General features: G+C 40.3%; 1 protein-coding gene across 1 annotated transcript in view; it reads left to right on the top strand.

Moving 5' to 3' along the window:
* Window positions 1-24650, top strand: part of LOC129699151 (low-density lipoprotein receptor-related protein 1-like) — an 877455-nt gene that overhangs the window by 271080 nt on the left and 581725 nt on the right. Inside the window, exons 15-16 of the mRNA XM_055638819.1 lie at window positions 79-261; window positions 23208-23408. Of these exons, the coding sequence (XP_055494794.1) occupies window positions 79-261; window positions 23208-23408 (384 nt within the window). The remainder of the gene's footprint in view (window positions 1-78; window positions 262-23207; window positions 23409-24650) is intronic.

Below are 24650 nucleotides of genomic sequence, written 5' to 3'. Positions count from 1 at the left end.
GGAAATATAAAAGGGGTAAGTACTGATGAAACTTCTGTTGCATTCCTAACAAATATATTGTTTCTGTTATCCCTCTAGTCACCAGATCACCAGGTATCTGTCACAGAAAACAGTTCCAGTGCTATATGGATGGTAGTTGTGTTCCATTACGATGGCATTGTGATGGAGACTGGGATTGCGAAGACGGCAGTGATGAAAGTAACTGTGCAGGAAATACACGAACCTGTAACTCCCATTCTGAGTTTACATGTAAAGATACAGGTATGATTAATGTTCACAGAGTATGGTGCTGCACCAGAATATATGTCCTACAAATTTGACTCAAAAATGATGTATTTCTGTAGCATCTGAAGAAGAAGAACTATTTTCCAACTGCATTCCATCATGTAGGTAGAATATCAAAAGTAAATGATTGAAAATATATGCACATGAAACAGGGAATTGGAAGACTTCTGAAAGAAAGAAGTGGCACAATAAATATAAGGCTTTGGAGCATTAGACTCAAGTAAAGACCTGTTTTTTTATTGCCATTAATGGGAAGGCTTAGAAGACAATTTACCTACGTTTAAATTTGGAAATGGTTTCCTTCCACAGATGTTGCCTGACTGGTTCACTTCTTCCACAATTTCCGTTTTGTTTCTAATCTTGGAAGAATGGAGATTCTAACTTATGATATTAAGGCCAGAGGAACAAGTAGAGCTGCAGGAGGATTTTAGTAAAATTAGATTTATAAATTAGAACATGTTTTTTGTTTAATGAAACTAAATAGGATGGATCTATAGGGGAATTGAATGACTTGGGTTGGGTTTCGGATAGTTTGGAATGTTGTGAATTTTAAGCCAAATATTAACTAGGTGGATATTAAAGATTCCCATCTTAAAGCCCTGTCCCACGGTACGAGTTTAATCCAAGAGCTCTCCCGAGTTTGCCCTGATTCGAACTCGGAGATTTACGGTAATGGCCACTCATCGATACTCAGGGCTCTCGTGGACATTTTTCAACATGTTGAAAAATTTTCACGAGTCTTCCCGTGCTTCTACCTGCCATTAGCGAGTCTTCCCGAGTACCTGCCGTTAACAGTATGAGCCGCTAAGTGACGTCCCCGAGCTCCGACGTACCCGCTAAGTTCATTCTCCGTGCTTACCACGAGTATGATTTTTTTTAAACTTAGGAGAGCTATTGAAATGAACTCGTGCCATGGTACAGGGCTATTACAATTACATTTTTTTTAATTGATATTTTAACTGAGGAGAGTTGAGACCAGGGAAGTTGTGAGTTCCAGAGGCATAATTTAATGCTATTAACAATAGTTTCTTTATAACCATATAACCATATAACCATATAATAATTAGAGCACGGAAACAGGCCATCTCGGCCCTACAAGTCCGTGCCGAACAACTTTTTTCCCTTAGTCCCACCTGCCTGCACTCATACCATAACCCTCCATTCCCTTCTCATCCATATGCCTATCCACTTTATTTTTAAATGATACCAACGAACCTGCCTCCACCACTTCCATTGGAAGCTCATTCCACACCGCTACCACTCTCTGAGTGAAGAAGTTCCCCCTCATATCTCTGAGGTCATCCTGTAGATTCATGCGTGACTTGCATCTACTCAACTTCCGAGTTCTGAAATAATTGATGAGGCTAATGTGGGGGGTTCCAGAATTTGCCGCAGCTGATGATGTTCATGAATGGGTGGCATGTGATGTAATATGCATCTTCTGCTGTTATCGCCGGGCTTTCATTTACTTCGAATGAAGACGCAAAAGGGTCTCAGTGCCACGATGCTCCATCATTTTGTTCAGTTACAGGGCATAAACATTTTTTTTGGGGGGAGTCTGGTATCAGGCATGAGAATGTTTTGACCCACTCATTTGAAGGGGCTAAGTACAATTAGGATTTATTTGCTGGGAATGTTGAATCAAGAACAGATGAATACATGGCCAATGCATTTTGAATACATTGTAAAGATTATGTAAAGATGATGTTGGTGACACTCTAATGTGCTTTAAGATGCCTGTTTTGAATCCATGTCTTTGAAGCATCCAGAAGAGCAGGGAGTTCTGTTGTGTTATAACAGTGCTGATTTAGTGCTGAGCTTGAGGCCTCGATCTTTGAAGTCTTTTCCGATCCCTTCAGGTATTCAGATGTCTGCAACTGACAATAATGGATTATTGGGCTTGATGTTCAACTTGGCGTCAAGCAGGGTGGCAGGCTGTCAATACTGTCAGATTCAAAATGAGAAAATCAGGGCAGAGAATAGAATTAAGCTGGAGGATAATGATTCATTTAGAACTGAATTAAATAGTTGAGTTTTAATGTTAATTTGCAGTATGTTCCGGCTTATTCCCAGTTTTTTTATTTGGAGAACCTGACTCTGGACTGCTTCATGCGATGTAAAGAAAGAAAAGGCTCAGGAGGTTAGGTTGATCTGCGGAGAAGGGAATAGAGTGAACAATTCAGGTCAATGACATATGAGCCCAACTGGGATGTGTTATAAATCAAACATGTTTTAAATAGCTGAGAACAGGAATGGGCAGTATGATGGAACCTTGTAACCACATAAAGCTAATTTGTCTTTATCCCTCCCCTACTGTGCAATTTGGAACACGTTACATTTCTTATTTTTCCTAGTTCTGGTGGCAGGTCAGAGCCCTCACATTTTAACTCTATTCCTCCCTCTGCAGATGCTGACTGACCTACTGAATGTTCCTTGCATTGATGTTTTTATTTCAGATTTCAGATTTCTGCAGTTTTTGTGTTATCCTTTTCACCAAGGGTGCTTAATGTTGAATTGAAAGTGAACATGGCAAGATACAACTGGTCTTCGGCAGTGGTTTTGTATATCTATGAAAAATAATCTAAAAACCATGTCACTGCATGTTGACTTTGAGAGAACGTGGGCAAGAGGGAGAGACTAAGGTCATTTTCAAGGTGATTGTGCTAGGTGAGAAGAGAGGTTTATATTGACTTGTTGGACAAACAAAACATAGTTGCTTATTCATCATGTAGTTAAATACTTTTGATCTCCAATGGTTTGAAGAGACGATACTATTCAGAGTAATTAGATAACAGTGATTATTTTCTTGTAAGATGTGTTCTTAAATTAGTTTTAGAACATACATAGAACAGAGTAAAGAACAGGCCCTTCACCCCACAAAGCCTGCACCAAAGATGTTGATAACAGAGGAGATAAACTCATCTCCTCTGCCTGCATGTGATCCATATCTCCTCATTCTCGGCATATCCAAAAGCCTCTTAAACTCCTCTATTTTATCTGCCTATCACTACCCGTGGCAGCGTGGTCCAAGCATCAGCACTGTGCTTTTTTTTTTTTTAAAACACTTTTTCAAAATTTGCCCCTCTCATCTTAAAGTTGAACTCATTAGCTTTTGACATTTCCACACTGGGGAAAAAGGTTCTGACTGTCTCCCCTTTCTATGCCTCTCATAATTTTATACACATTTATCATGTCTCCCCTCAGTCTCTGATGCTCCAGAGAAAGCAATCCAAAGCTGCCCAAAGTCTTGTAGATAATGCCGTTTAATCCAGACAGTATGCTGGTTAACCGGTTGTGAATGGCCTTGAGCTGTGACCTGCAAAGCTTTAATACATATTTTCTAATATTACTCTGCACATTCTTTATGGAAGCAAAATAAGGGTTAATATATCTGAGATTAATATGTGAAAGCTAAAGTTTAACCCTTACAGCAGGCTTAACAATCTATTTGAGCAAAAAAGAGTTGTTTGCTGGGGGTATTATCTTTTATCAATTGATATTGGCTTATCCTTATGATTCAAACAGCAGGAAAATAGAGAAATGCACATAGATTGCAAAAGATGATGGATGTTACATGGCATATCCCTGATGGCACATCCCACATGACATCAGAATTGACTGCTTGAATATATAGCCTTTTTCTCTGAATAACAAAGAAAATGTCTGGTATTTTCATTTCTGTCAGTAAGGCAAAACAGGAAAAAAATTAATGTTGATTTCTCGGCTTTAGCCTTTAGTAAGTTTTGAGCACTATTGTGATGAAGCTGCTGCCTCATCAGTGAAAATCCATGCAAGCATATAGTGAAAAGAAGTTTACTCACAAACTGCATAATCAATGCAACAAGCACTCACATATCTAGAATGTGTCTAAATTTGCTTATGTAATGCAGAAATCCATACAAGAATTGTGCTGATAAACATTATTATGCCCAGAGGAAAGCTGATTCACTCCCATTAAATGTAGCTTAGCCAAAGCAAGTAGCTCCAGCCTTCAAAAAGAGAAATTCATCCAAGTTTGAGAAGCGACAACATGTTGCACTCTGCTTTTGAAACCAACATTTTGGAGCTGAGTTCAAGATGTTGTCACTATTATAACAAACATTTGACAATTCTGAATATGGTTACATTTCTATCATGTATCATTTGGAGTGTTTCTGTTCAGTTTGAAACCCCTTCAGTACTTAAGGGGTTGGACAGGCTAGATGCAGGAAGATTGTTCCCAATGTTGGGGAAGTCCAGGACAAGGGGTCACAGTTTAAGAATAAAGGGGAAATCCGTTAGGACTGAGATGCGAAAAACATTTTTCACACAGAGAGTAGTAAATCTCTGGAATTCTCTGCCACAGAAGGTAGTTGAGGCCAGTTCATTGGCTGTATTTAAGAGGGGGTTAGATGGGGGTAGTTTCTATGTTTCTATGTACTCAGTTCCTACTCTTTGCCAATTGTATCCCAATGCAATCATCTCACTGTTTGGCTTGCAGGTCACATCCAACCCTTTCTTCTTATATTATCTATGTTTCTATGTTTCTATGAAACATAGAAAATAGGTGCAGGAGTATCCCATGCAATCGGCCCTTCGATGGCTGCATCCAACCATTTCTTATGATCATGGCTGATTCTCCAACTCAGTATCCCGTACCTGCCTTCTCTCCATACCCCCTGATCCCCTTAGCCACAAGGGCCACATCTAACTCCCTCTTAAATATAGCCAATGAACTGGCCTCAACTACCCCCTGTGGCAGAGAGTTCCAGAGATTCACCACTCTCTGTGTGAAAAAAGTTCTTCTCATCTCGGTCCTAAAGGATTTTCCCTCTATCCTTAAGATGTGACCCCTTGTCCTGGACTTCCCCAACATCGGGAACAATCTTCCTGCATCTAGCCTGTCCAACCCCTTAAGAATTTTGTAAGTTTTTATAAGATCCCCCCTCAATCTCCTATATCCTATAGCCGACTGCAAAACAAAGACGTGCACCAGTTTTTATAACTATTTCTTACCTTTCTTTTAGATTTAGTTCCTCTGACATTACTTTTAATATTTTAGTATCTGGTCCTATCAAACTCCAAAACGAAACTATCCTCCATGTAAAGACTGTTGCTAGTGCTCTCATTTAGTCACAAGATCAAGAGACAAACTGCAAAAGGTTCAGGAATCCATGGCAACTTGGCCACGTGCCTCAGACACAGTCCTTGTTACCAAGGTGAAGCAGCATAATTTATCCACTGAGACAACTTAACACTGTCCTATCTGATCAGAAATAAAAATTTCTAGTCTAAATATGTTTGTTGGATTGTGATCACAAAGTAATACATTAATACAGGACCAATGCTTCCAAGCAAATACATTTGATATGATTTAATTCATCTTGTATAAAGTTTCATGTGTCAAAATATGTATATGTATATCTGTATATGTGTATATGTGTAATATATGCATATGCATATATTTGTGTCATTGGGCACTTGAATATCAGTGTCATAACAGCAGCCAATATCAATATATTTGAATTAATCCATTTTTAAAACAATATAATAGCTATAGAAAATCATCTTTAAGATAATTATTTATTGATTAGATATAATGCATACGCTTATTGTATTTCATACGTCACTTATCTTTAATATCTTGCTCAGCAAGTAGTCAAATATTTAAACAGAATCAGAAATGTTTACATGCACAAGATGCGTAAAACTAAAATTGTATCCAATTTACTGAGGCTTATTATCAGTTGTTTTCCCATGGAATGTTTATTTATTTTAGAAAGGTAAATTTGTTAACATATTTACATTTGTACATTTTTTTTCTTTCTCTTGTTTATTCATTGATAAAACCATTAATTTTACTTCCTCCCTCAGCTGAAAAATTCATCCCTCAAAATTTGGACCTTGTTTAAGTTTTTTTTAGTATCTCATTGTTCCTTTTTTTTAACAAAAACATTAAAACAAGATTGGTATAATTTTCTACATATGGGTAACAAAAGTGTCCACTCTCTAATGCTCCAGTTTATTAAATGGGTTTCATTAAATATCATTCCTTCCTCCTGAAAGACCTCTTTATCATAATGATTGGCATTATATATCAATGATATAAATATAACTTGGAAGAACTGTTAGACAGATGTCTTACGAATGTAACATTACCAGTAATAGGAAACACATTACAGGTGCACAACCTTTTATCCGAAAGCCTTGGGACCAGACACTTGTCGGATTTCGGACATTTTCGGATTTCAGAATGGAAGATTTTTAGCGTAGATTAGGTAGGTAGCGCGGGCGGCTTGAAAAGTCTGGAGCAGCTGCCTCCTCCCCGGAGACCGGGATAATCATTGCATAAATGTTAGTCAGTTAGTTTGGAGGGATTTTATGTGGTGGTGGTGGAGTAGGGGTGAAGGGGGAAACTTTAATTCTTAGTCCCCTACCTGATCGGCGACTCCCAACCTCGCGGAGCTGGGGGCTCCGTCCGGCCGCGGGCGGCGCCGGTTGTAGCTCCGACCCCGGCAACTCTACCCCTGGCTGCGAGGCGCTCCAAATCCAGCGCGGCCCGCGGCCGGACGTCCCAGCTCCGGGAATGTCGGGAGTCGGCGGCGTCGCAGCGCTGGGATACCAGCGGGGAGCGGGCAATGCCTTACCGGGTCGCCGTGCGGCAAGCTCCGGAGCGATGTGGCCGCCGACTCCCAACATTCGCGGAGCGTCGCTGGATTTGGAGCCGCGGAGCTGGGGGCTCCGTCCGGCCGCGGGCGGCGCCGGTTGGAGCTCCGATCCGGCAACTCTCCCCGCTGGTATCCCAGCGCTGCGACGCCGCCAACGCCGGACATTCGCGGAGCTGGGGCGTCCGGCCGCGGGCCGCGCTGGATTTGGAGCGCCTCGCAGCCAGGGGTAGAGTTGCCGGGGTCGGAGCTACAACCGGCGCCGCCCACAGCCCCAACGGCCACAGCGCTGCGGAGCTTACTGCACGGCGACCCGGTAAGGCATTGACCGCTCCCCGCCTCTCCGACCAGGTAGGGGACTAAGAATTAAAGTTTACCCCTTCACCCCCCTTAACATAAAAGCCCTCCAAACTAACTGACTAACATTTAAGCAATGATTTACAGATGTTTAAGCGTCTCCCGGTCTCCAGGGAGGAGGCAGCCGCTACAGTAGTACAGACCTGGGTTGACCGTGGGTCGTTTTGGGTCAAGTTTGGCGGCAAACGCGAGATTTGGTGCGCAGACGACATCTGGAAAAAATGGCCGGTTTTCGGAGCTTTTCGGTTTCCGGAACTCCGGATAAAAGGTTGTGCACCTGTACTAAAAACTGCTTGGTAGACACAAAATGCTGAGTTACTCAGCGGGTCAGGCAGCATCACTGGAGAGGAATGGGTGACGATTTGGGTCGAGACCCTTCAGTCTGAAGAAGGAATGTTTTGGGTTGAGTCTGAAGAAGGGTCTTGACCCGTAACGTCACCCATTCCTACTCTCCAGAGATGCTGCCTGACCTGCTGAGTTATTCCAGCATTTTGTGTCTACCTTAGATTTAAACCAGTATCTGCAATTTTTTACTGCCTTTTAATGGCATTCAAACAGCTGTGTGGGTCAGCCTAAAGCTGTGTGCAAAAGTTGGATAAAATAAAATAGAGGAACAAGAGTGGGTTAGTCGATATTGCTTTATTATTATCACACATGTTGAGATATAGTGAAAGATTTAGCTTTGCGTGCTGTCCATACAAATCAAACCATACATGCCTGCCCAATATTAAACAAGATCACAACTGTCTTCTATCTCAAGGTAATTATCCTGTATATACTCATATTCTTGGATTCCTCTTTTATTGTCTTAAATGCAATTTATTATTAAACTTCTATTGCCCTTTGGAATTGATAATTGTAAGTATTCACTAAAGTAATGAATGAACCAAAGTAATTTCTCTTTATGTTAGTCCTAGGTAGTCTACTCCTTTCTTTAAGACTATAACTAGTTCTGAATTCCATATCAAAGAACCATTCTCTCTATATCAATTTTGATAAGGCTTTATGAATTTTATATATTTTATTCTTTTAAAATCAAGAGAATAAGGGCCTGCTAAGTCTTTCCTTATCTCTTAGACCTGCCATCAAGGATACCAGTTATAGAACCATGGAACTGTATAACATGGGAACAGGCCCTTTGGCCCCAAATGTCTGTACCCAACATGATGCCAAATGAAAATCATCCTGTCTGCCTCCACATGATCAATATCTACCCATTTCCTGTATATTCATGTGCCTACTGAAAAGCCTCTTAAACGCTATTATTGCTTTCACGGCCACACCTGGCAGCATTTTCCAAACATCTACCAACATAAATGCCTTTTACATCTCTTACATTTTCTCCTTCTTACCTTAAAGTTATGCCCTCGAGCATTTCGCATTCCTACCCTGACAAAAAGGTTCTGACTTCTATGCTATCAATATATAAACCTCTCAGGTCTCTCCCTCAACCTCCTCACATCAGGTAAAACAATCCAAGTTGTCCAACCTCTTTATGGCTAATACTCTATTCCAGGCAGCATTCTTGTAAATCTCTTCTGCACTCTCTCCTTTCTGTAATATGGTGACCAGAACTACACATATTACTCCAAATGCAGCCGCCTTCAGACCTTTTGCTTGTTCACTCTCTCACCAGATGCTACCTGCCGTTTTGAGTTAATCAAGTGTTGTGCTCAATATTTTAGCATCTGCAGTTTTTTGTCACCTGGACTTACTGGCTGGAGTTACAGAGAGTGATTGGATATGCTGGGATGTATTTCTTTGCAGCCTAGGAGGTGTACAAGATTACGAGGAGTCTGGATAAAATTAAAGTTCAGTCTTTTTCCCAAGGCAGAGGATTCTAAAACTCGAAGACATAGGGTTAAGGTAAATGGCGAGAGATTTAGAAGGGACCACATGGCAACTTTTTATTACTCGGAGCGTAGTCCGTATCTGGACTGTCAGAGGAAGCTAGAGAAGCGGAGAAAATTGTGACTTTTAAAGGACATTTGAACAGGTAGATGGATAGAAAGGTTTAAGAGGGTTCTGTGCCAAATGTAGGAAAAGAGTAGTTAATTGGGAGCATTGGGAGCATGTTTCCTGTCTCTAGCGTGTCCAAACACTTAACAATCTTATAGTGTACAAGTCCAGAGTGTACAAGTCCAGCTGCTCCATTCTCTCAGCATATGACAGTCCCACCATTCCGGGAATTAACCTTGTAAACCTACGCTGCACTCCCTCAATAGCAAGAATGTCCTTCCTCAAATTAGGGGATCAAAACTGCAAACAATACTCTATGTGTGGTCTCACTAGGGCTCTGTACAACTGCAGAAGGACCTCTTTGCTCCTATATTCGATTCCTCTTGTTATAAAGGCCAACATGCCATTCGCTTTCTTTACTGCCTGCTGTACCTGCATGCTTACTTTCATAGACTGATGTTCAAGGACCCCCAGATCCCGTTGTACTTCCCCTTTTCCCAACTTGACGCCATTTAGATTGTAATCTGCCTTCCTGTTTTTGCTACCAAAGTGGAGAACCTCACATTTACCCGCATTAAACTTCATCTGCCATGCATCTGCCCACTCCCCCAACCTGTGTAAGTCACCCTGCATTCTCATAGTATCCTCCTCACAGTTCACACTGCCACCCAGCTTGGTGTCATCTGCAAATTTGCTAATATTACTTTGAATCCCTTCATCCAAGTCATTGATGTATATTGTAAATAGCTGCAGTCCCAGCACCGAGCCTTGCGGTACCCCATTAGTCACTGCCTGCCATTCTGAAAGGGACCCATTAAACACTACTCTTTGTTTCCTGTCTGCCAACCACTTCCCTATCCATATCAGCACTCTGCCCCCAATACCATGTGCCCTAATTTTGCCACTAATCTCCTATGTGGGACCTTATCAAATGCTTTCTGAAAGTCCAGGTACACTACATCCACTGGCTCTCCCTTGTCCATTTGCCAAGTTACATCTTCAAAAGATTCCAGAAGATTAGTCAAGCATGATTTCCCCTTAATAAATCCATGCTGACTCGGACCGATCCTGTTACTGCTATCCATATATTCGGCTATCTCATCTTTTATAATTGACTCTAGCATCATCCCCACCACCGATGTCAGGCTAACTGGTCTATAATTCCCTGTTTTCTCTCTCATGCCTTTCGTAAAAAGTGGGCTACCCTCCAATCCACAGGAATTGATCCTGAGTCTATAGATCATTGGAAATTTATCACCAATGCCTCCACGATTTCTAGATCCACTTCCTTAAGTACCCTGGGATGCAAGCCATCAGGCCCTGGGGATATGTCGGCCTTCAGTCCCATCAGTCTATCCATCACCATTTCCTGCCTAATGTGAATTTCCTTCAGTTCCTCCGTCACCCCAGATCTTCTGGCCACTACTATATCAGGAAGATTGTTTGTATCCTCCTTAGTGAAGACACATCCAAAGTACCTGTTTAACTAATCTGCCATGTCCTTGTTCCACATAATAAATTCATCTTTTCCAGTCGTCAAGGGTCCAACTTTGGTCTTAACTAATTTTTTCCTCTTCACGTACCTAAAGAAGCTTTTACTATCCTGCTTTATATTCTTGGTTAGCTTACATTCGTACCTCATCTTTTCTTCCCATATTGTCTTTTTGATTACCTTCTGTTGTTCTTTAGACATTACCCAATCCTCTTGCTTCCCGCTCATATTTGTTATGTTGTACTTCTTTGCTTTAATTTTTATACTGTCCCTGACTTCCCTTGTCAGCCATGGTCGTCCCTTTCTCCCCTTGGAATCTTTCTTCCTCCTAGGAATGAACTGATCCTGCACCTTCTGTATTATTCCTAGAAATACCTGCCATTTTTGTTCCACTATCATCCATGCTAGTGTATCTTTCCAGTCAACTTTGGCCAGCTCCTCCCTCATGGCCCCATAGTTCCCTTTATTCAACTGCAACACTGACACCTCCAATCTACCCTTTTCCCTCTCCAATTGTAGATTAAACCTGACCATGTTATAGTCACTGCCTCCTAATGGCTCATTAACCTCGAGGTCCTTTATCAAGTCCTTGCATTACACTAAATCCTGAATTTCCTTCTCCCTGGTAGGGTCCAATACAAGCTGTTCTAAGAATCCACTCTACAAAGTCCCTTTCTTGGGGTCCAGTGCCAACCTGATTTTCCCAGTCTACCTGCATGTTGGAATCTCCCATAACAACCACAGCATTCTGATTCAACTTGCGCCCTATGTCCAGGCTACTGTTTGGGGGCCTGTAGATTAGTCCCATTAGGGCCTTTTTACCCTTACAATTCCTTAGTTCTATCCATACTGACTCCACATCTCCTGTTTCAATGTCACCCCTTGCAAGGGACTGAATTTCATTCCTCATCAACAGAGCAACCCGATCCCCTCTGCCCACCTATCTGTCTTTTCGATTGGAGGTATACCCTTGAATATTCAGTTCCCAGCCCTGGCCCTCTTGCAGCCATGTCTCAGTAATTCCCACAACATCATACTTGCCAGTTTCTAACTGAGCTTCAAGCTCGTCCACTTTATTCCTTATACTTTGCGCATTCATATACAGCACTTTGACTTCCGTATTCACTTCCCCCTCGCACCGCCCGCAATTGGCCCTGACCTTACTCTGTTGTCCATTCTCGAGCTTTTCTTCCCCTTAATTCGAGAATCTTTTGTAATTTTTCCTGTAGTCACTTCCCCTTCTTCAGTTATGGTAGGAAAGAAAATATTTATCAATGACACTTTTACGGATATCTATGTCATATCATTGGTTCATAAGGGTGCTGGAATCTTGAGCAAAGCACAAAGTACTGGAGTAACTAAGGGGTCAGGCAGCAATGCGAAGAGAATGGATAAGCAACATTTTGGGCCATTCTCTGCTTCAGACTGATTGTACTAGGGCTGTGAATGTTGGAAAAGAGGTGGGGGCTGGGCATAAGCTGGCAAGAAATAGTTGGATACAGGTGAAGAGAGGAGGGGGTCGATTAGCATTTCGATGGACAAAGGGTAGAGATGAAAAGGGTATCAGATAAGAGAAGAGGCATGAAATGTAAAGGCAGAGGGAGGGATGAAGGTGGAAGGGGACAATGGGATAAACGGGTGTGCACCAGACAGAGGAGGGGAACAGGAAAGAGTGCTATCGCCTCGCTCTCTTTATTGTGCCCCCTCCACCATGTTATGCACCCAGTTTTCCCACTATCTTGCCCCTCTTCTTTGGATGCTTTCAAGAGACAGTTAGATAGAGCGGAGTCAAGGGATATGGGGAGAAGGCAGGAACGGGGTACTGATTGTGAATGATCAGCCATGATCACAGTGAATGGTGGTGCTGGCTCGAAGGGCCTAATGGCCTCCTCCTGCACCCATTCTCTATTGTCCATTGCTCCTCACTAACTGATTTAAATTCTACTCTATAATCTGCCATGTCACTATCCTTTTCAAATATTGTACTATTAGCATGCGGCTCCAACAACAACCGTTCTGGATTTTAAATACGCTGAATTATTTATGTGCCAACTTAAGTCACCATGCAATCATATATATGCAATGGCGATTATGGTTATAACAATCTGTGTGGTAAATTATCCACGTTGTTGTGGATGCAATTTACTCTAAGCTATTGTGCTTCTTAATTTGCTCAGCTAATATTTTTCCTTACTTTGAAACTATTGCCGGTTTTCTTTCTTTTCTAATGCCAACTATATTTCTAACATCCATTTTTGCCTTTTGTTTCCCTCAGCCCTGACACTTCAGTTCCAATGGCCCTGCCAAAGTGATTAATTCCTCCCCAACAGTACTGACAAATTTCCCAGTGAGGATATTAGTCCCTGTAGAGGTGTGACCAGTATTAATGTTATGTCCCACCTGATCCAGAATTTACCCAAAGGTCAGAAGTTTTAAGATCAAGATCTTCACTTGTGAAGTTCAAAAATATTACAGATGATTTTTTTTTCCTGTGGAAAATCTCAAGGAAACTGATGCTGTCAGCCTCAGTGTAGCATTCTCTGATGATTGATGCAGGTTCTCACAGTTGCCGGCTCACAAATCAGCTGTCAAACAACCATCAGGCTGTTGAACACTACAAACTCCAACTAAATTCTGAACTACAGACTGCCTCGGTTGTACTAGATACTTTGGCCTTTGTTTAGTGTTTGCACTATTTTAGTTTTTTTTAATTTATTGGAAATTTTTTTGTTTGCCTTTTGTGTTATCAATTGAGTACCCTGTTTTCAAACCTGTTGCGTTGCTTCTACAAGTTAGAACTTAATTGTTCCGTCCAGGGACATCGGACCAAAAACACTCTCTTGAATCTGGAAGGGAAATACCCAGTAAACGCAACACTCTTCCAACCATTGAGGAGTATTGCTACTGGACGAATGGTTGCTGCAATGATAGGAGAAAGTTTAAGAGAGAGCGTTCAGAGGAGGTCAAGGAAAGGCAGGAGTATGATGGTCAGATGGACTCAGAGAGCCTGGTGAAGAATTATGGATGCAGGAAGTAAGAACATAAGAAAATAGCAGCAAGCATTGGCCAATTGGTCCCTCAAACTTGCACTGCCATTTAATATGATGATGACTGACGTTTACCAGATCTCATCTACTGCATTTATATAGGTCACTGAAGCTATATACTAAAGGAATTTGCTTTATTTTTGCCTCATGCGCAGGCAGACTCCACAATGCGGAATTTTCCCAAAGTGCAAGCATTCACAGGCTGCCCTCTTGCCATATGATAAATTACACCTCAATTCAAAGTTCCCTATACATTTATCACACACTAATATATTACCCCTCAATTCATTCTTTAATAAATTGATCACACACTTGTTAAAAAACCTCTCATGCTATTGTTCTAACCCAGAAATTCAATGCCTTCTGTGTTGTTCCTGTCCAAGGCAATAGCTATGTAACCATGGCTGGAACCTATCCGAGAAGTCTCTATAAGGTATTAGACAATAAGAGGGCAGTCTCTGGAATGCCTGTTCTACGGGAACAATTCTGCAATGTGGACTGTTTGCTTGTGAAGAACAAAAGAAAAGTAAATTAAATTTCCTCACCTTCAGAATGACGCTTGGGTGACCTACATGGATGTAGCAGAGTGGAACAAACTGTAAACTGTAGCAGGGGCTATCGAAAACAACTGGTGATGATCCTGAGGCAAGGAAGTTGAGTGACCGTGACAATGACCTATACATGTGTGTACAATTTAATGTTGGTAGAGGCTGCAGATATTATTGAAGATAAGAAATGTAGTTTTAGCTCTAATCCTTTAAACTACATTGTTTCAGGAGATACATAATCAGTAAAACCTGGTTGTACTCTGAATAAATAAGAATTGGTTTTCAGAGAGGTAGGTTTGAAGATCTCTCGCTGGAGATGAATTCTGCTTATTTGCACACTGTCAATGACATTTGCAGGAATTCTACACTACAAGAATAGCTTTAGAGCAAACAAAAAGAGGCAAGAGTTGAATTTCCCAACAGGCACTAAGACATTCAGATTTTTTCAGGTTAAGATATTTTTCCACTGCAGCATTTTTTTAATAGAGTTATGCAAAGTGCTTGCTCGAGTAAAGTTTCAAAATTAATTGAACTGAACAAATCACACATTTCTCACATTGAACAATGTGCAAGGAAAATGTGATTACATGTAATGTATGCCCTAAAGCAAAAATAATACTTTTGAATGTAGATGTAAATACTAAAGTGGCTATATAATCCATTCTGGTGATGGTGGCATTTGCATCTCAGAGGGATGGAATCCATTAATAAATGTATTTCCTTTTGTCATCTGAGGTGCAGTGAACCCAGAATGAAGAGATGGGATTATTTTTCAATCCATCAAACAAAGCTCAAAGTCTCTATTTTCCAGCTTTCTCCCATTTACTCCATCAGGCTGAAGAAGCATCCTGACCCAAACGTCGTCTGACCGTTCCCGCTGTAGAGGCCGCCTGACTCAGCTGAAACACTTTGTAGCTAGAGATTATGTTTATTTTCAGATCTGATAATTTGTCATTATGAGGTGGAGTCCATGCCCACAGCGGTGTCCTCAATCCTGCAGCTGGAGAGTTCTTTTGACATATCTTTATTTAGGCAATTTGCAGGATCCCCAAGATCACCCAGAGTGCTCTTATTACTGAATTTATTGATTGTATCGTGTGCCCTTGGGCTATCTCTCTTAACTTTGAAAAGCAATGGAGTGAACGATTGTTTAGAACATAGCTATACCATAAATTGATATAGGAGTTGCAAAGAATAAGAAGAAGGAGCACAATTTTTATGAGTTATAGACTAAACGCTGGTATGTTAGAAAACTAGTAAGTGCATCCACTCTACTAAAATGTAATATGAATATGCCTAAGCACGTTGCTCACATATTACTCATTGTTTAAAGATTTATTGTGGACCATCCTTATTTTTAGTTTATCTATCTCTATTTTACACATAGGATGTAGCCTGTCTTGGTTAAAATAAGGCAAGTCTGCGAGAAGATCTATTTTATTTAAATGGTAAGGCTCTAACCCACACTCTAATCCACACTCCATTGGTACTCTGAAACGATATCATGTTTAAATTTAGAAAAAATCAGGAGTGACATTGGTGAATCATTGGTTAAATTTGATAAGACTTGGGGAAGATGTATTCAACATTTTCACTCAACATAAATTGTTACCTCTCCATCCGTTATAAAAATTATTTTACCTTTATACGGTGGAACGGACTTGACGACAAACAGGGACTTAAAGTGTTGAAATTCTCAGCTCAGATTCTGCTTTGCTTTTTTTTTTCTAGTTTAGGGGGATTTTGTTTCTTCCTTTTTCCTCTTTTTTTTTTTTTTTTTTTCTTTTTTTTCTATTTTTTTCTATCTATCTATCTATCTAGCTATATATATATATATATATATATATATATATATATATATATATATATATATATGTTTTCTTTTAAACATTTAACTATATTTACATAGAGACCGGGAGGTCTATATTCAATGTGTATTTTGATACTGGACTCATATTTAGGTAATACTCTGTACCTGTTATTCATGTAATCCTGATCCCTATGTATCAATATCATTGTTATGTTTATCCTTATTCTTTTTGTTTTGTTTTTGTTGTTGTTTTGTTGAGAAAAAGCCAATAAAAAGATTTTAAAAGAAAGAAAGAAAATAAGGCAAGATAAAGAAAAAACAGGATAATTTAACAAAACACACTGCTGGAAGAACACATTGGGTCAGGGAGCATCTGTGTCGGTGGAGACAAGATAATGGTTGATAATTTGATCCAAAACTCTGGTCCAGGGTCACTTATCCTTTTGTTCCAATGAAATATCATTGACTGAAATGTTAATTATTCCATCTTTCTGAACAGTAGCTGAGTAATTTGATGGGTATCTCTTCCACATTTTGCTTTACAGTAATTTGCTTTAGTATTATTGAATTATTGGTCTCATTTATACTGCCTCGGCAAGGCAACCAGCATATTCTCATTCCAGACACTCCCTCTTCTCCCTTCTCCCTTCTCCCTTCTCCATTTTCCCATCAGGCAAGAGGGGACAGGTCTGAAAACGTGTACTGAAGAAGGGTCTGGACCTGAAACTACTCCCAATCCTTCTTTCCAGAGATGCTGCCTGTCCCGCTAAATTAGTCCAGCACTTTGTGTCCATCCTCCAAATTTAGGAACAGTTTAATCCCAGCTGTAATCAGGCACATGAACCATCTTATCACCAACTAGAGAGCAGTCCTGACCTGCCAGCGACCTCACTGGAAACCCTCAAACCATCTTTATTCAGACTTTACTGGACTTTATCTTGTACTAAATGTTATTACCTTTATTCTTTATCTGTTCACTTTAGATGGCTTGATTTTAATCATGTAAAATCTTTCTGCTGACTGGATAGCCCACAACAGGAAAGCTTTACACTGTATCTTGGTACATACTGTATGGCAATAAACTAAAACTAAACTAAATAAAACATTAAAACTCAAGCAGTCAGTCAAGCATGCATATCAATAAAGCTTGCAAGATCACATATTTTTGAATTAACACCTTGTTTCATGCTCAAATGCAGTAACAATGTAATGGATAGCCAAAAGGGATTGCAGTTCTGCTCGTTTACAAAAAAAGACACACCTTGCTTGAGTAATTCAATGGTTAATCAGCATCTCTGGAGAACATGAATAGGTGATCTTTTGGGTTGGGACTCGTGTTCAGACTGATTTTCACTTTGTCTCTCCTTATCTCCTAATCTCACAGCTTGTTATCTTTTCACCTCTGGCTTGTGCCCAGACATCTGCAGATCAAACTCCCTTGCGTGTCCCCACATCACTTGACTGGCCTTGCCTGTCCCCACCTCTCCCAGCTTTCTCCCCCTACTATGACAATCATTCCAAAGAAAGGGTCCCGAACCGAAACCTGCCTAATCATGTCCCATAGAAACATAGAACATAAATGCAGGAGTAGACCATTTAGCCCTTCGAGCCAGCATCACATTCAATGTGATCATGGCTCATCACCAAATTTAGTACCCCATTCCTGCCTTCTCCCCATATTCCTTGATTTAATTAGACCTAAGAGCTATATCTAACTCTCACTTGAATACATCCAGAGAATTGGCCTCTACTGCCTTCTGTGGCAGAGAATTCCACAGATTCACAACTCTCTGTGTGAAAAGGTTTTTCCTTATCTCAGTCCTAAATGGCCGACCTTATTCTTAAACTGTGACCCCTGGCTCTGGACTCCCCCAACATCGGGAACATTTTTTCTGCATCTAGCCTGTCGAATCCCTTAAGAATTGAATATATTTCTATATGATGACCACTCATCCTTCTAAATTAATAGAAACATAGAAACATGGAAAATAGGTGCAGGAGTAGGCCATTCGGCCCTTCGAGCCTGCACCGCCATTCAATATGATCATGGATGATCATCCAACTCAGTATCCTGTAAATTCCAGTGAATATAAGCCCAGTTGATCCATTCTTTATTCATTGAATTACTCCAGCACTTTGCACTGTTTAATGTAATGGGCTTACTTTTAAATCTACCCATCTGGTCATTGCTAGGAGGTAAATAGTAAAAGCAGACGAGGGGCCAAATCATCTGCTGCCCCAAACTGGGCAACTGCTTCTAAATTTCGGCAACTGCCATCACTATTATCCGTAATAATTCTTGAACGTTCAGATTGAGCTTCAGGGCCCATTTGAGTCATGAGACCCAAGGCATGGAGCAAAGGCAGCACCAAACACGCCCAAAAGTGTCCCAAAAATGGTTGACACAATGTGTGCATAATGCTCGGTCCCCAGCAGTAATTTCTGAAAATCCGGACAGACACAGTTCATTGTAGATCTAAACTGTGGAGTTGACCACAAGCACTATTTTTAGACCGTATCTTCTTCATGTGATGCAAGTAATACGTCTACCAATTCACACTGGAGATCTCTGAAAAGACAATGTGGTTCATGAAAGATAAGAAGGTATTAAATGGAGTGCAAGGGGATAAATTGGTATGTCAGAGCATATAATGAGTTTATGTCCCAGCTGAACTTGAAGAAAAAGCTATAGTACAATTTCTGAGTCTGCTTCTTGCTTCATCGTCTACTTTATTTTTTAGTAGAATGGTTATATTTTCACAAATCCCAACTTATTTTAGAGTACCCTTTAAAGTTATTAGATACATAGACAATAGGTGCAGGAGTAGGCCATTTGGCCCTTCTAGCCAGCACCACCATTCAATGTGATCATGGCTGATCATCCACAATCAGTACTCTGTTCCTGCCTTCTCCCCTTGATTCTCATAGCCATAAGAGCTCTATCTAACTCTCTTTTGAATGCATCCAGTGAATCGGCCTCCACTGCCTTCTGAGGCAGAGAATTCCACAAATTCACAACTCTCTGTGTGAAATAGTTTTTTTCTCATCTCAGTTCTAAATGGCCTACCCCTTATTCTTAAACTGTGGCCCCTGGTTCTGCACTCCCCCAACATCGCGAACATGTTTCCTGCATCTGCCCTGTCCAACCCCTTAATAATTTTTAATGTTTTAATAAGATCCCCTCTCAACATTCTAAATGCCAGTGAATACAAGCCCTGTTGCTCCATTCTTTCAACATATGACAGTCCCGCCATCCCAGGAATTAATCTGGTGAACCTATGCTGCACTCCCTCAATAGCAAGAATGTCCTTCCTCATATTAGGAGACCAAAACTCCAAAGCAATTAATAAGCAATGAATTAGAATGTAGACATTTGACAGCTTGCTTCTGATAGAAATCATGTTTAACTTCCTGCTTTTGCTCAAGTGAGTCAGGGAAATAAATGTCTGGATATGCTACACTGGATATTTCATCACTTGAGACAGCATGAGATGGATTTTGTCCCCTGTTGACATCTGATATAGAGTTAGGGCAAAGCAGCTCAATACTATTCTGAATAGTGAACGTGCATTTTTTTTTAAAATCATGCTACACTCGCGTTCCATTTGTGTTCATGTATTCAAGAGGTTATAGCTTAGAATGATTTCAGTGTCTCTCTCATTTTACATAGTGTTGTGTTGCAACACAATACTAGACTATCTAAGAAAATGAACGGTGGTACATTTGTTATTCAGGAGTAAACTACAAATTAAGAGGGGAAAAAACAATGATGTTAAATTATAATAATTGTTAATGGAATGTTGCACTTCATATATTTGTGAGTTATAACTTATTAGTAACAACCAGTAAACATACTTCTAGAGTACTTTGTTAACTGCAAAGCACTTAAAGATAATCAGAAAGGGGAAATAAAGTAGAACAGAAAATAAAGTAGAGCAGCCTTTACTGAACCTGACAGAATTATAACACACAAATTCCTATTTGTATTTTGTAGTTATTATTAATTGTAATGCAGGAGAAGATTAAATAAAATTGCCCAAATTTTGCAAATGGTTGTGGCAAAAGGAATCAGTCACACCATCCTATCTACTGGTCAAATAGAAGCACATTTAATTTAATGCATCTGACACTTGTAAGTGGGAGAAGGAGCCACACGCTAGCTTCTCTATTGTGTAGAGAGTGATATTTTTATACATATGAAAGGCTTGAGGTGAAAAGACAAAAAGTGTGAGATAAGCATAAAAGGTGTGTGGGTAGTGAAGCCAGAAGATGGGATTGTCAACTCCCGCTTCTTCTATACTAATCTTCTTATCTCACACTTTTTATAAATAAAACGAGTGAGAATAAAACTAAGGATATTTGGACAGTTATTTAACTGGCAAATGTTAAGATAAGACCATTAATGATTGCAGGAGCTGTCCAGTAACAAGGATGAAGATAATGATAATATATTCCATCCTCTCAAAAAAATAAATATCCATAACTTTCAGTGTGGAGAAGTAATGTTTTGTTGGGAGGCACATTTTATTTTCATTAAGCACAGTAAGATCTAGTAACTGATTTATGCTGGAGATCGCTCAATCAATATAAAAACTTTAAAACAATCTACAGCGGCTACAATGACAGTAATATCAGATTACCTTGGAACAATGCCATGTTCTTCCCAGGGCCGTTATTTTTTATTCGGCATGAATGTCAGAATCTTCCTGCACAAAACTAAATTGAACGTGTATTTTAATTACATCTGGGGATTGTGAAGGATTTATGTGTTTAACGTTTGTCCAATTATTGCATATTACATGAGACAGAAAAGTTAATTTATACAGTATTTCACTATCACCATAGTGCATTAGTGTTGGGATAATTTATGTCATTGTTCAGCGTACAAAGTCCACACACTTGCTGCTCTCCCTCAACCGAAGGTTTATGTAATAGGGAATAATAGATTGTCCTCTGATATTATTCCTGAATCAAATGATCTCATGATACTTCAATACCTCTGTTCAGTAAGATTAAAAACTAATACGTTTAAAATAATGCAATTATTTTATGACAATGATTACTAACATGTACTCTTAATTGTTACATTGAGTGATGCAGAGATACTTGGTGGTGGGATAGCAGATAGTGCTGTGCCATCAGTGCTGCATTCAAAGCATAAGCAAAGTCACTGGAAGGCCAATATTTGTTATTCATAGAGTCGTACAGCATGGAAACAGGCCCTTCAGCCCTCGTCGACGAAGATGCTCCATCTAGGTTAGTCCCATCTGCCAGCATTGGGCCCATATCCTGCGTTCCCATCCACATACCTGTCCAATGTCATTTAAATATTGTTACAGTATCTGCCTCAACTACCTCCTCTGGCAGCTCATTCTATGTACTTCCACCCTGTGTGTGAAAAGGTTGCCCTTCAGGTTCCTATTAAATCTTACATTTTAAACTTATGTCCTATACAGAGTTGATGTGGACAAGCTTTTCCCTTTGAGAATAGGGAAGATTCAAACAAGAGGACATGACTTCAGAATTAAGGGACAGAAGTTTAGGGGTAATATGAGGGGAACTTCTTTACTCAGAGAGTGGTAGCGGCGTGGAATGAGCTTCCAGTGGAAGTGGTGGAGGCAGGTTCATTGGTATCATTAAAAATAAATTGGATAGGCATATGGATGAGAAGAGGATGGAGGTTATGGTATGAGTGCAGGCAGGTGGGACTAAGGGGAAAAAAAGTTGTTCGGCACGGACTTGTAGGGCCGAGATGGCCTGTTTCCGTGCTGTAATTGTTATATGGTTATATGGTTATATGCTTTCTGTTTCCCCAACTCTGGGCAAAAGACTGTGTGTTCACCCTATTTATCTCCCTCATGATTTTATGCACCTCAATAAGATCACCCCTCAGCCTCCTTGAGCTCCAAAGAATAAAATCTGAATCTGCCCAGGCCAGGCCCTGATGTTCTGGTGACATTCATGTAAATCATCCCTGTACTTTTTTCCATCTAAATGACATGATTCCTATCGCAGGGTAACCAAAACTAAACACAATATACTCCAAATGCAGTCTCAACAATGTCTTGTACAACTGTAACATAACATCAACATTGCTATACTCAATACCCTGCCCGTTGAAGACCAATGTACTTCTTAACCACCTTATCTACATGTGGCATCACATTCAGGGAGCCATGTACCTGAACTCCTTGATCGCTCTGCTCAATAATACTTCCCATGGCCTTGCCATTCATTGTGAAAGTCTTGCCCGAGCTTGACTTCCCTCTCTGAATTCAATGAGTTACCAGGCTATTTCAAACAATAGTTAAATGTCACCTGTATACATAATTCTAGAATCACATTCAGGCCAAAAGGATTTTATCCAGACATTTCTTCCATCTGGATGAAAAATATCCATATAGGACTATTACACTAGTTTAGACACAGTAACTCAGTGGGACAGGCAGCATCTCTGGAGAGAAGGGATGGGTGAAATATTAGGTTGAGACCCTTCTTCAGACTACACTAGTTTGGTCATTCTATGGTCATCTTAACTGTACTAGATGACCAGAAGACATAGAAGCAAAATTTGACCATTTGGTCCTTCACATCTACTCTTTCAATCGTGGCTCTGTTTTTCCCTCACAAACCTATCCTCCTGCCTATATTTTTATTACAAATTATTAACCACTTGAAATCATGATGCATTTCAATTTCTTATCTCTGGATCAAGTGTTCATATCTCTGAATAATAGGCTGGCAATTTGAACCATTTTGCTACCATTCTCCCATGAAATAGAATGACAATAAACTAACTTGAACTTGAACTTGAAGTTATCGTAGGGACCACACAATAGGTGTAACAATGTAGCATATTTTGAAACCATTCAATGATCTTAACTTATAATAATGCTGCTGAATCTGCATACATAAATAATTATATATTTACTTTCCTTTTCTGTCAAGATTTGTTGCTCAGAAATGTAATTCATCATATTTTAGATGATAACGTCTGGTAACTAATGAAGACCAAAAGCACAAATGAATAACTACATAACCTTTTTTGTACTTTGCCATCCAAAGGAAGATGCATTAATATGACGTGGGTTTGCGATGGAGAGGGCGACTGCGAAGATAACTCTGATGAAGAGAACTGCGGAGCATTTTCATGCAAGCCACCAACCTATTCTTGTTCGGGAAATATATCAATTTGCCTTCTGCCGGAAAAATTTTGCAATGGGAAAGAGGAGTGTCCAGATGGTACTGACGAGAGCCCACTTTGTGGTAAGTTCTTTTAGTTTGGCATGCAACAATGTTTGAAATTGTGCACTCTCTCGGAAGTGAAAAAGTTTACAAATAATTTATTATTCTTTTTAAATATTCCAGCATCTACTTTGAGTTGCAACACAGAAAGGCTTCAATTTAACTATTTCTTGAGTTCAATAGTTCAATGGCACTTTATTGTCACCTGTACTCAAGTGTAGTAACTTTTTTTTTTGCATACACGTCAGCCCACCTAGCCCACAGTGACGATCGATCACCTGTGAACATGATCTATATTATACAAATGTTGCATCCTACATGCCATGGGGAATTTACAGAAGCCAAATAACCTACAAACTTGAATGTTTTGGAATGTGGCAAGAAACCGGAGTGTCCAGAGAAAACCTACACAGTCACAGGGAGAACATGCAAACTCCGCACAGACAACATCCATAGTCGTGATTAAACTTAGGTGTCTGGTGCTGTGAGGCAGCAACTCTACTGCTGCACCACTCTGCCACCCTTTTGTTGATCACTTCAGCGTTTTCTTGACTACAATTGATGAAGACAGCCAAATTAAATTAAAATATGAATTATATTTATCCATACAAATGTTTACAAATACACAGGACTAGATGTTAAAAGTCCAAAGTGCCAAATATCAATTTACTCCCGATGGTGATGGGAGCCTTCTGCACTCACCAATGCTCCTCCGATGTTGAGAAGGGCTAGGCAGACACGTCATTGGGGTTATCAAGTGGGCACCTACTTTCATTGACGTTTCGCTGATTGGACCCACGACGTCTCCAATAAGCTCTTGCATCCCAGAACCACCCCCCTCTGCATCTGTCTAGTCGGTTATTTGGGAGACCTCTTCAGCCAGAGCCACTGGCTACTCCGATCTGCCACCCATGATGTTTCTTTGATGGCCTGGCGTAGGGCTTGTCCTCTGATCCCCAGGTCCTTCATCAGTCTTAAGGTAGATGTTGCCACGAATCCTCGACATCCAACTTCTACCGGGCTACTATATAAATGCCAATTAATCAAAATTATATCTGTTTTCCACATGCCTTTGTCAATCCTATTATCCCTGCACTGTAATAATCTAATCGTTGTAGTTTGATCAGTGGAAGGAATCTTTCTTATCGCAGAGACCCCCAAACTTTACTAGGACCCCTGACCTGTAGATTCACCATCTCGCCATGTGTTTGCACTGCCCTAGAGTTATTGCCCATCTCTGGAACATTGCTTAAGTTTTCCTCG

This window comes from Leucoraja erinacea, chromosome 7 (genome assembly GCF_028641065.1).
Source record: "Leucoraja erinacea ecotype New England chromosome 7, Leri_hhj_1, whole genome shotgun sequence".
Classification (NCBI taxonomy): domain Eukaryota; kingdom Metazoa; phylum Chordata; class Chondrichthyes; order Rajiformes; family Rajidae; genus Leucoraja; species Leucoraja erinaceus.
The sequence above is the reverse complement of the archived record's forward strand: the minus strand, read 5'-3'. Positions and strand labels throughout refer to the sequence as shown.